General features: G+C 42.0%; 1 protein-coding gene across 2 annotated transcripts in view; it reads right to left on the bottom strand.

Annotated features, from left to right (window-relative positions):
- The window catches only part of SMC5 (structural maintenance of chromosomes 5), a 172,253-nt gene that overhangs the window by 9,525 nt on the left and 149,951 nt on the right, over window positions 1-12,777 (bottom strand). For both annotated transcript variants that reach the window (XM_075827967.1, XM_075827973.1), the window contains one exon: window positions 9,863-9,982. In XM_075827967.1, the coding sequence (XP_075684082.1) occupies window positions 9,863-9,982 (120 nt within the window). The remainder of the gene's footprint in view (window positions 1-9,862; window positions 9,983-12,777) is intronic.

Raw genomic sequence — 12,777 nt, 5'->3', positions numbered from 1 at the left:
TCTTCTTCTTTCTCCCCCATTTTCAAAACTACTTCCCACAAGGAATTAATTTAGCGGTGTAGTGAGAACTTAGGCCCCACAGGTACTTCATACGATTTATTGAAATTTTGGTAGGGAAAGTGAAAAGTTTTTTGTTTTTTTTTCAGAAGTGAAAGAGCACCATGTGGTGGTTGAGGCCTAATTTGGTGATTTTTACAGGCACGGAGATGAAATAATAAAAGAACCCTCAAGAAGTGACCCCCCTCAACTTCACCCATCAAGGCATTCATCTAGGGGTATAGTGAGAATTTTGAGAATAGTGAGAATTTTGACCCCAATTAATTTGCAGCAGGTGGCGCAAAATGAAAATTATTTTTTTCTCTGAAAAATGTAAACTTTATGCAAAATGTCTCATACATGGTAGGGGAGACTGAGGAAACATATCTATATTTATTAAAGTTATTATTCCATTCTTAAAAGGGAATGAGCGTCAAGCGATTTCCAGGTGCCATTTCATGTTTGCAGAGGCTCTGAGTGGGAAGAATCATTACAAAATCGTTCACTTCTCTGGGGCTTTTTTTTTTTTTGTTATGTACTCCATTCAAAGCATTCATTTAATGATGTAGACTACATTTTGGCAGTGCAAGCGGTTTGCAACAATTAATGCACTGTGGGGTGCAGTAGCTTAAAAGTCTCAATATTTTCATAGATTTAAGTATTGTTCCACTGGAGAAAATCGCCCAGATGTGGACTCTAAGGCTACATTCACATGACAGGGAAGAACGGCCGTTTTTTTTTTTTAACTACCGTCATACAGCCGTTTAGAACAATTTAGTTCTAGGAGTACGGCCCTTTTTTTTAACGGCCTGTGAATACTGGCCGTCAAAAAATAGGACACGTACTATTTTTTGATGGCTTTCTCAGCCAGACGGCCCCCATAGAACTGGATCAGTTTTTAACAGCCATTTTTCAGGAATTAATCCTTGTGATGACTGTTAAAGACTGATCTTAGTCAAGAGAACACCCAGGGTACAGCGCTACTTTAAGAACTGAGCCCAGGGAAGCCCTTGATGTCACTGCCAGAATCCCCGGCAACGCTCTGGCCAGGGGTTCCGCTCCTAGAGGGAGACCCTCAAATCACTGTCCCTATATGGCCAGTGACGTCAGGGGATCCTCCTGGAGCGAAATACCCGGCCAGAGCGTTGCTGACGCTCTAGCCAAGGAGTCTGCTCCTGGAGGAGCCCCTGGCGTCACTATCCATATATGGACAGTGACGCCAGGGGAGCCTCCTAGAGCGGAATCCCTGGACAGAGCGTTGCAGACGGGTACCTGTCAATTTGTTCATCACACATGTAGTTGATCACAACTCCTTTTGTAAAGTAATCAAACCTTAGTGCAGGATTCTGCAATCCAAAAGACTGTTAAATACACAGAGATTCTGTTGCGTCTGTGGGGGACATTGCCAGGCAGAATGGCTTTGGTGGATGTTAACAACTGTTTGTGTAAAGGACAAAGTCCCAGATACGTGTGCAGGGACTTGACAAAAAACGCTTTTGCTGGTCTGGACTGGAGATGTCCAATACGTGGTGTACAAAGTGATATGAAGTTATGCATACAGTATAAAAAAAAAGTAAGCATTTAAAGGGGTTGTCTACGCAAGGACAACTGATGACCTATCCACCAGATGTCTATGTCAGAAGCAGATGCCTTCGGCCACGGAATATCAGCCGAGCTAGTACTGCAGCACATATGACCGAAAGAAGAGAAGATGCAAGACAAGAACATATGAGAAAATAGAAAAGTACTTTAATGAAAATAACACATAAATACACAATAATAAAAAGAATCCATCAACCAACAGGTTAAAAAAGACATACACGCCATGCACTATACAAGGTAAGTAACGTCTAAGATAGACAAAAAGTATAATCTGGTAATGAGGGTTGATCAAGATGAGAGTATACCTAAAGGTAAGATACCAACATGTATTAAGAACAAGTCAACTAAATTTCCCCCTCTGTCCATCTGCCCAGCAGTTGATTTATTCGTCAAATTAGTCTCTAAGGAATGGGGTAGTATACCTAATGGCATTGTTCACGACAACCTGAATCGGTCCGAGCGAGCAAGTCTCAATAAAATGAAAGCTTGGGATGATGTTATAGTGAAACCGGCGGACAAGGGGGGCAACGTGGTACTTTGGCCACGCCAATTGTACATTCATGAAGCTAACCGCCAACGAAGGAATACAATTTGCTATCAAAAGCTCACTTTCAACCCCTTGTCTTCCTTTAGATCGCAATTTTATGGAATCTTGCAAAATGCTGTGGCAAAAGGCACAATTACAAAACCTTTGAGTGAGTCTTTATTCGTACCAGAACCTACTATACCAACGATGTATCTATTGCCTAAAATTCACAAAGATGCAAAGAACCCGCCAGGTAGGCCGATCATCTCGGGCACTGGGGGCCTTATGGAAAAGGCATGTAGGTGGATTGATTTTCATCTGAAACCCCTTGTTGAGTGTTTACCATCTTATTTGCGTGACTCAGCTGATCTGTTATTAAAGATCGAGGGGATTCACATTGATTCAGACCATTTACTTGTTACATGCGATGTTGAATCCCTTTACACCAGCATTCAACACAGTGATGGTCTACATGCAGTCAAGAGCTTTTTGTCCATGAGTGATATTGAGGGTGAGGTCTCTCAACTCATTCTGCTGTTGTTAGACTTCACACTCAAACATAATTTTTTCACTTTTAATGGATCGTTCTTTCTACAGCTCCAGGGGACGGCGATGGGGGCGGCATGTGCACCCTCATATGCCAATTTGTTCCTGGGGCTGTGGGAGAGGGATCTTTTTCTGTCAGATCATGAGCCATCAATGAATCGTGTCCCTTTTTGGGCACGGTTCATTGATGACATTTTCATGATCTGGCAGGGCACTCCTGAAGACCTTTCAGCTTTTATTAAAGTTTTGAATTGTAATCCATTCAACATCAAACTCACATACAAATGGAGTTACTCTAGTGTCGACTTTTTGGATATATTAATTAAGAAAGATGGTAATGGTTTTTTACAGACGGATTTATACCGTAAGGAAACTTCTACCAACTCACTCTTGAATGCCACCTCATCGCACCCTCGTCATACCATCGATGCTATCCCAGTGGGCCAATTTTTACGTGTAAAGAAGATTTGCTCCACCAATGAAGATCTTAAATTTCGCTTTAAAGAACTAGGCGACAGATTTACTCAAAGGGGTTATAGTCAACGCAGTATACGCAAAGCTCGGGATCGGGCATCTAAGACCAACCGACAACAACTTTTGCAAGTCACTCCAAAGTCTGACACAGTATCAAAGGTGAGATTTATTACCACCTTCAACTCTCGGTGGACAGAAATGCGCAGTGTTTTGAACAAATTTTGGCCGATATTGCTGACTGATCCCATTTTGTTGAAAGTTCTTCCTCATTATCCTGCCATGGCACCCCGCAGAGCTCCCAATCTGCGCGATGCCATGGTACGTAGTTACCTCTCACCCACTCAACCTGGGAAGGTTTTTGGTACTAAGGGACCAAAATGGGGCTGCAAACCATGCGGCGACTGTATCAGTTGTCCCAATATTGAACGAATAGGGAAATTTACAGATTCCAGCGGAAAACATGAATTTAAAATCTGTTGGCCCATATCCTGTGGAACGAAGGGTGTTATATACTATGCACTTTGCCCCTGTCCGATGATATACATAGGTATGACCACTCGTGAGTTACGTTTGAGGGTGAGAGAACACGTACGGGACATCGAGAATGCAAAAACGGCTGATAACATCGAGCAGCTCAAGACAATCCCTAGGCACTTCCGATCACACCATGCTTGTAATTCCAAGATGCTTAAAATCAGGGGCATTGACCACATTAATCTTGGTATGCGTGGGGGTAATCTTAAAAAACGTTTATTACAGCGTGAGTGTAAATGGATATGGAGACTTCAAACTATGTACCCCGCAGGTCTCAATGAGACCGCAGGATATTCATTATTTCTCTGACTGTCAGCAGCTTTTAATGGTGTTGGAGTTCTTTTGTTATTTTTCATATAGGATCCTGTGTGTTTATATATGATTTTAATACTTTTTATTTCATTACAGACTAGATCTTTGATGTGATTCTGTTTCTCATCATTTGGATTCCTTGTCTTCCACTTTTTGGGATGCCAGCATATATTTTTGTGTCGTTTTCGTTTATTCGTGATGCGCAGCGTTTAGCTAATATACAATTTGTATTTGTATTTGTGTATGTCTTTTTGGTACTTTGTTTATGATTTATTCTTTTGTAATACAATAACTATTGTAATGTTTTGTGCACTTTTTAACTAATCTTGTCAAGAGATGGTAAATTAAATTAAACTTCATCATGTCACTTTTTATATTATTCTTCTTCACTTGAATATATATATACTTAAGCAATTTTTAATTTTCATTTTTTCATTGTATATTGTATATCTATTGAATGTAATACCATTCCATTCATTGTCTTCATCTCTCATTCACCCTACATTTATCATTTATTCACCATCACACACACACACATACATTTCACATTCCTTATTTTTATTATTTTTCACTCTTTCACTTATTTTTCAATCACATCACTATATTTTTTCATATTTATTTTTACTCATGCAGCATTTATTATGTTGCTCTTATTATTCAGGCACTGTTGTTTAGTGTATTTGTTTTCCTTCACGATTTTTCAAAAACTCAACTTAGTAAAACTTTTCTGATTAATATTACTTTTTCACTTTATTCATGCTCTCTCATGCTGTCTCTTGCCAGATTGTTATATTTTATCTAAATTTGTTCGTTCAAATGTATATCATACAGACATATATGTTGTTTACTGATGTCTTGATTCATCTGGCTTCACGGCCACTTTTGTATACACCGGCGTATCCTGGGTTACTTACCCTTTCGCTGCGTCGCTCCCCCTGATTGGTGAATGGGTGCCCGGCCTCCGTCCCGCCCTCATGACGCGCCGGCTTCCGGTTCCACGTGACCGCGTCTTCTGACGCGATGACGTGCATCCGGTCCTGGCCTCTCGTGATTGGCGCTTCTGGTAGGTGCGGCCACCTCCTTCACCACGAGGTAAGCGACCGGTAAATATGTAGCGATACATGTATCATCACATGTTTCCTCATTACTCCACGATTGGCTGGCTTATTCCTACATATAGTGGTGTACACACCATTCAAATGCTACCCCCAGACGAAGACAGTTGCGCCGAAACGCGCGTTAAGGGGCAGACACATTGCCGTGCACTCACCTGGATGTTTAATGGGTACGTGATTCATCATCATCATATGTTGTTCATACTTGTCCATATATTGATGTCATTCATTCATGGTATTATTTTCATACCTTTGAGTACTTCTCCTTTGACTATTACATTTGGCATACATTTGTAGTCATTTTGCATTTATTTATATTTATGTACCGACGTACCCTCATTACCAGATTATACTTTTTGTCTATCTTAGACGTTACTTACCTTGTATAGTGCATGGCGTGTATGTCTTTTTTAACCTGTTGGTTGATGGATTCTTTTTATTATTGTGTATTTATGTGTTATTTTCATTAAAGTACTTTTCTATTTTCTCATATGTTCTTGTCTTGCATCTTCTCTTCTTTCGGTCATATGCAATGCTTTAGGATGCTTTATGGGTATACACCCCAGGATCTGGTTCATAATTGAATACATGCTTGCTGACGGCTGCATTTTTACTCTATCTGAACCATTTTAGATCCATGCTGTGTTTTTCGGTTATATTAGTACTGCAGCACGGCCGCTATGCAGTAGTCGGAGCCATTTGCTTCTGGCTCCGAATACTGCATACCCTGCACACCTTCCGGAGGCAGCCGTTCGTTGTGGGGTCCGGGTGTCTGACCCCCACCGATCACCTATCCTGTGGATAGGTAATCAGTCGTCCGTGCGTGGACAACCCATTTAACCAAATTGTCTGCTTTGATTTCCCCATGTATCTGACATTCACCAAAGCCATTCTGACCGACATTGACCTATACAAACGAAGCGGTGTCTCACAGCCTCTCTGTTTGCACAACCCTGCACTTTTGTAGAATGATCACACTAAATAAGGAGTTGTCAGTCAACACCTTTTGAAGAATGGACATCGACAGACACAGACTAGTACCAGAATGCAAGGATGTGCAATCCTTCTTGGAATTACACTGGGGGTTCCTGAATTCAAAAGCCGCCTTACCAGCTCCTGCAGTAGCATAATCTCTCAGCTGAGTTGCTCTAAATGTCTTTCCTCCACATGTGGTGAGCAAAGGTCGCTATTGAGATCACACATCACCTTCTTTGTCACTTAAATTCTAGGAGTGCCTCCCTGCCTTTCTTTCCAGAATCTTTCATAGAGTAGCCCCTAGAACCAGGGTCCAACTGAACCCACGCACATTTCCAGCATAGGGCTTCTATGGGGCAATTATAACTTAATGATTTTCAGGCTTCATTTTAAAGGTTTTATCTAGGGATATAGCGTTTATGTATTCGTGGGGTTCTAATGGTATCCCTGGCCCAGCAGTGGGTGCACCAAATCCTACACTATCTTCCCACTAATTCCCGCTGGAGTTCTTCCCTTCATAAAATTTTACCCTGTGGGTGTACCCTTGTTGCACTCCTGCACAGCTTATACATCCTAATGCCATACCTTGCCCTCTTATTTGGACGATTCTGTACTTGTGGAAATGAAGCCTCCGTTTAAAATGTACCAGGGACTCGTCAACTGATATACACTTCTCATGGGTGTATACCTGGGCAAACTTATCACAAAAATGCTCTATGAGGGGTCTAGTTTTATATAAACCAGTCATAATTGGGGTCATCTCTGGGTGGGCACTACACGTTACATAGTTATTACGGTTGAAAAAAGACATGTCCATCAAGTTCAAACCAAGGGATGGGAAAAGGGAAGGGAAACATTTCTACACATTGACATAGGAGCTAATGTTTTTTCGTTCTAGGAAATGATATAACCCTTTTTTAAAGCCATCTACTGTCCCTGCTGTGACCAGCTCCTGCGGTAGACTATTCCATAGATTTACAGTTCTCACGGTAAAGAAGTTTTGTCGCCTCTCCACTTTTTTTTTCTCCTGATGGAGGGAGTGCCCCCTTGTTTTTTGAGGGGATTTTATTGCTATAATGTAGGAACCTAATGATTGCTTCAAAAAGGTATCCTGGCCGCGGCATGCGGTACATCGGGGTGTGGTAAAAGATAGGATTGATCCAATAGGCCCTAATACTTGGCTTCTTAAATAGCCCTATATTCAATATGAGGCCCCAAAAATGTAACAATTTCCTCGGTATCTTCAAGGATCCACCTAGGAGGGTCAGCATAAAAAATTTGGGGTTTTGAGAGATAAATTGTTATTGCATATTATTACGAGTTTATTCTGGGCCACCATTAAATCAATGAAAATGTAAGCAAAAAAAGAAATTAAAAAGTCCAGCCCTCTGAGCTCTGCATAACTGTATCCCAGTGAACTCCTGGGATACATTACCATTATCTCACGCTCTCTCTCTTAGACGGCAAAACTAACGATACTTGTAAAGCACTACCCGGACATTAAACCACCCCTTGTTGAAACCAAACTACCCGGACGCTAAACCTAACACTGCTTGTAAAGAAGTATCCGGACGCCAAAACTAACGCTCCTTGTAATGCAAATACCCTGACGTTAAACCTACCGCTTCTTGTAAAAGAACTATACGGACGCCAAACTGAACGCTAATTGTAATGACACTAACCTGACGCTAAACCTAATGTTACCTACCTATATCCCCACCTAAACTGACTGGTACTAATTAAATTAAAAAAATGCTCCAGCAAGAAACAGTATGTAGCACAATACAGATCACGGATTTAGTGATGTGGGGATAACACTGATTAGAGATGAGAATTATACCTTTTTTGTCCAACTAATGGTCTGGATCTGCCAACAGCACAACTACAGATGTGGCCTTGTGTGGCACGAAACCAGCTTTAAAAAAAATTAATTATTTTATCGTGATACTCTGTCAAAATAGGTCTGTGTGTGGCCACAGTGGATTATGATGTGAATTGCAGCATGTCAATGGTTTTTCTAGCATGTCGCGATATTGTATTGAATTTGTTTTATGGGAATTTGGAGTCCTTAAAAGGGGTTGTCCCAGAATCTACAAATCATCATCTATCCATAGGATAGATGATAAATGTGATCGCTGGAGCCCCACCTTTGGGACCCCCACCGGTTGCGAGGACGGGTGTCCCGAATTGCCAAATCCTCCTCACTGCAACCCCCGCAGTAATTAGGAGCTTGAATGGAGCGGTGGTCAATCAGACGCCCGCAGATTCATTGAATGTCTATGGGACTGATGGAAACAGCAGAGCGCTGTACTTTGCTGTTTCAGTCATTCCCACAGACATTCAATGCAGATGCGGGCACATGCTCGACCATCGCTCCATTCAATGTTCACCTCATTGGTAAAGCAGTGAGGAGGAACAGGGGGTTCAGGGCGTGCAAAGTTAGTCCCTTCCCTCTGTAAGACCATTCAGGTGTCACAGTCGCGGAAACGAAGTTAGCTCATATCCCACACGCTGCAGCAGGGTGTCAGCTGTATATTGAGGAGCGGCGTCTGCGTCGTACATTTACGGCACTGTGCGGGTACTATAGTCTGCCAGCACCAAAATATGTATGGTGCGAAAAGGGGTTGATTATATTTCTCTATGGACATGAGAAGAACATATAAAGTGTTTTATTTTTATAAGATTCCAGAAGGAGTCTTAGAACATAAGTGTCTCTGGTAAATAATCAGGTTATCTGTGGAAAGAGCTGTTTAGGTCTTTTACTCCTCCTCAGTACAACGAGGGCTCTGGTTTGAAGGAGATAGATGCTAGCCTAGGATTACATTTTTTGCCCAGGGTTTCAGTTTAAAACGTACCTAACTTTTCAGAATAAGCTGTCATATGTGTGTACATAAGGAATAACACTATTTCTGTCCATTATGACTTGTATATTGCAACGTTTTTTTTTTTGGGACATTTTGCTCTTTAAGGCTCTCTCTCTAATGCTCAGTTTTTGCTGAGTTAATGGGTGGAGCCTAACTGCTACAATTTCTTTTATACACTGCCCACATAGAAGAGGAGAATCCTGCTCTCCTATCTCGATCACATGTACATATAGAAGAAGCAGCAGCCTGAAGGAGATTATTCAGGAATAATGAGTAGTGTAGCTGAGAATCCAGCACTAAGGTGACATATAAATCTTACCAGCAGCTGCTACTCGCCTGTGTGTAGCCGTCTCTCTCACTCCACTCCCCTCCCCTCTCCATAGACTTCTATAGGCAGCAGTGCCTGTGTGTTTGTGTGTCTCTGCTCCCTGCCATTTTCTATAGACTATGGGAAGCATGTCTGTCTGACTCTGCTCTTCCCTCGCCTCACCATAGATTTCTAGGGGCTGGCTGTGAAGAGACACACTCCCAATTCTTGCAATCCGTCGCCTCTGCTCTGTAACTAGAGACAGATTTTGCTTGAGAATAGAGGACGGATAGTCGATTACAGGAAGGGAGACACCTAGGGGCAGTAACTTCACACAGAATTTGCATGGATAAAACAAGTCAATTTTTAACTGTAAATTACACAGTTGATCTATATTAGGTATACTATTAGCATAAGTTGTTTGAAAAAGGAGTGTCCAATGAAATGAATTCTGGGTTTGTATTTTAAATTTAATCCACAGGTCTGTATGATACGTATATATGATTTTCTACATCTACTGTGTTAGCTATGGCTACACATCAACAAAAGCTCATCCTTAACAGTAACTTACCTCATTTTCCGTATGTAGATCAACTTCACCTACACACTGCATTGACCTGAAGAAACTGCTGAACTGCTCATTGATTTTTTCTACCAACTGCTTCAAAGGATTAATCCAGCCCTCTTTAACCTGGGTAAAATCAAAGCCAAGTTATTGGAAAGTGCTAGCATCATGGAAAGATTATTATACTGTACAGTTTATTATTTTGTCTATTTTAGTAAATCCTTGTATTCCCCATGAAATAACATTGCTGGTGTAGCATTTCTTCGAACTCTGCACTGTACTGTTGCTTTGTATTTCCTCTTGAAAATATTTGAATAAACAAACTTCTTCATATTAGCATTCCCTTGTCAAAAGGGTGTGTCCTAGGGCTGGGCGATTTTGACCTAAATCAAAATCCCGATTAATTGGACATATAACCTCGATTACAATTAATGAACTATTTAGGCCACACCCTTTTTACATGCCACACCCCCTATTTGCATGCCACGTCGCTTGAAAATAAATCCCCTGAGCCTGCTGTATACTACTGTATATAATATAACCCCCTAACACTGTCCTCCGCAGTATAATGCCTCCATAGTGGCCTTCACACAGTATAATGCCCCCACACAGTAGAATGACCCCCATAGCTGCCCCAAAATAGCCCCAATAGTGCCTAAGAAAAATAATAAAATACTCGGCACAGACCGGCGCGATGTAATGACGTCATTGCACCTATTGGATAAACAAAATCCCAGCACACACTGGCTCTGTTGCTTGCTTATTCTTTTTATTTCAAGACGTGTTTCAGCTTTACATAGCCTCTCTCAATTGTGTATACACCTGTTGGCGCCGAGCAGTGAGCGGCCAGTTTTACATAGTGAATGGTGGAGCAGTGGCTAACTGCTCCCTGCTCCACCATTGGATTCAACTGCAGATACAGTTGAAACCAGGGGTGAAAAAGCCGAAACGTGAAAGATGACGTGGGCTATCTGTACTGAATTTCGGCTTTGTTTTTTTTAATTAATTGCCTATTCCTGTGTGGGTCCCTAGAAGGTCTGAGACTGTCTGACACTATCCAATCTGTGCTGTGTGTAGAGAGACAGTACTGTGACAATGGTAATGGTAAACCCAGTTGTCAATATATTCATACATTTCCAGGAGGAATAGCCGAGGAACAACACTATACAGAGTTTTAAGTTAAAGGGTTTTTCCAGCTTCTGACAACTGATGTCCTATCCACCAGATAGGTCATCAGTACATGATGTGTGGGGGTCCGACACCCGGGCCCCGTACAGATCAGCTGGTCCAGTTTCTCCGCGCACCGGACATGCCAGAAGCACTTCGCTCCGGCCACGGAATAACAGCCGAGCTGCAGCTCTGCTCCTATTCAAGAGCTGCAGCTCGGCTGTTATTCCGTATTTATTTTTAAAAAACGAGCATTTTTGGCCAAGTTATGACCATTTTGGTATTTATGCAAATGAGGCTTGCAAAAGTACAACTGGGCGTGTTGAAAAGTAAAAGTACAACTGGGCGTGTATTATGTGCGTACATCGGGGCGTGTTTACTTCTTTTACTAGCTGGGCGTTGTGTATAGAAGTATCATCCACTTCTCTTCAGAACGCCCAGCTTCTGGCAGTGCAGATCTGTGACGTCACTCACAGGTCCTGCATCGTGTTGGCACCAGAGGCTACAGTTGATTCTGCAGCAGCATCAGCGTTTGCAGGTAAGTAGCTACATCGACTTACCTGCAAACGTGGATGCTGCTGCAGAATCAACTGTAGCCTCTGGTGCCGATGTGGCCGACACGATGCAGGACCTGTGAGTGACGTCACAGCGTGATCTCTGGAGAATACACTGTGTGTCTGCACTGCCAGAAGCTGGGCGTTGTGAAGAGAAGTGGATGATACTTCTATACACAACGCCCAGCTAGTAAAAGTAGTAAACACGCCCCAATGTACGCACATAATACACGCCCACTTGGACTTTTACTTTAAACACGCCCAGTTGTACTTTTGCAAGTCTCATTTGCATAAATACAAAAATGGTCATAACTTGGCCAAAAATGCTCGTTTTTTAAAAATAAAAACGTTACTGTAATCTACATTGCAGCGCCGATCTGCTGCAATAGGAGATAGGGGTTGCAAAATCTGGTGACAGAGCCTCTTTAAGCTTTAGGATCAGGCAGCAGAAAATGTACCTCCTGCATTCTAGCAAGTCTCTGCTCCAACGAATGCCTCTGACCTGAGAATCAAACGGTCACAGGCAGCTAGTGGTATTCCAATTCATGGTTGGGAACTAGTTGTTGGCTTCTTAGGAGGATCTCCATGCAAAATATATGAATATCATGCCATCAGCTTGCATGTAAAAGATACAGCAGCAAGGGAAATTATTAGCTGTATTCGGAATCTGCATCACTAGTATATTGTGTATGGCACTAGGACCATACTTTACATAGGTTTTTTTTACTTACAGATTGAGTGAGTCCGTTAAAAAAAATAATTTTGGCATCAATTGTATGCGGAATTATGAGGTACGCTGTTCTGAATGCATTGCTTTTAGGAGGAGCATACAGTGCCTCACAGAAGGACCAAATGGTGGGATACGGAGTACCTATGGGTCTGTAATATGGTTTCATAGTGCACTGCATGCACCACTGCACAGGGTCCACACATGCAGAATTTTACAAGACCCCAAATTCAAATCTACTTTTCAACTGCACCCCCACAGGCCATTGATATTAGGTTACAATAACTTATCAGTGAACTGTACATAAGGAATGCTTAAGAGACAATGGACCTTGGCAGTCACGGTGCCCATCCTCTGTACCCTACCCTGACTTTCTGCCACGAAAAGGCCTTTTGAAAAAATACATATGGCTACTCTGTCTTAACTGTTCCACAAGGAGTTAAGAAACTGAAACTTGTTGCGGAGGAGAACCT

The sequence above is a fragment of the Rhinoderma darwinii genome, chromosome 1 (assembly GCF_050947455.1).
Source record: "Rhinoderma darwinii isolate aRhiDar2 chromosome 1, aRhiDar2.hap1, whole genome shotgun sequence".
Lineage (NCBI taxonomy): Eukaryota > Metazoa > Chordata > Amphibia > Anura > Rhinodermatidae > Rhinoderma > Rhinoderma darwinii.
The sequence above is the reverse complement of the archived record's forward strand: the minus strand, read 5'-3'. Positions and strand labels throughout refer to the sequence as shown.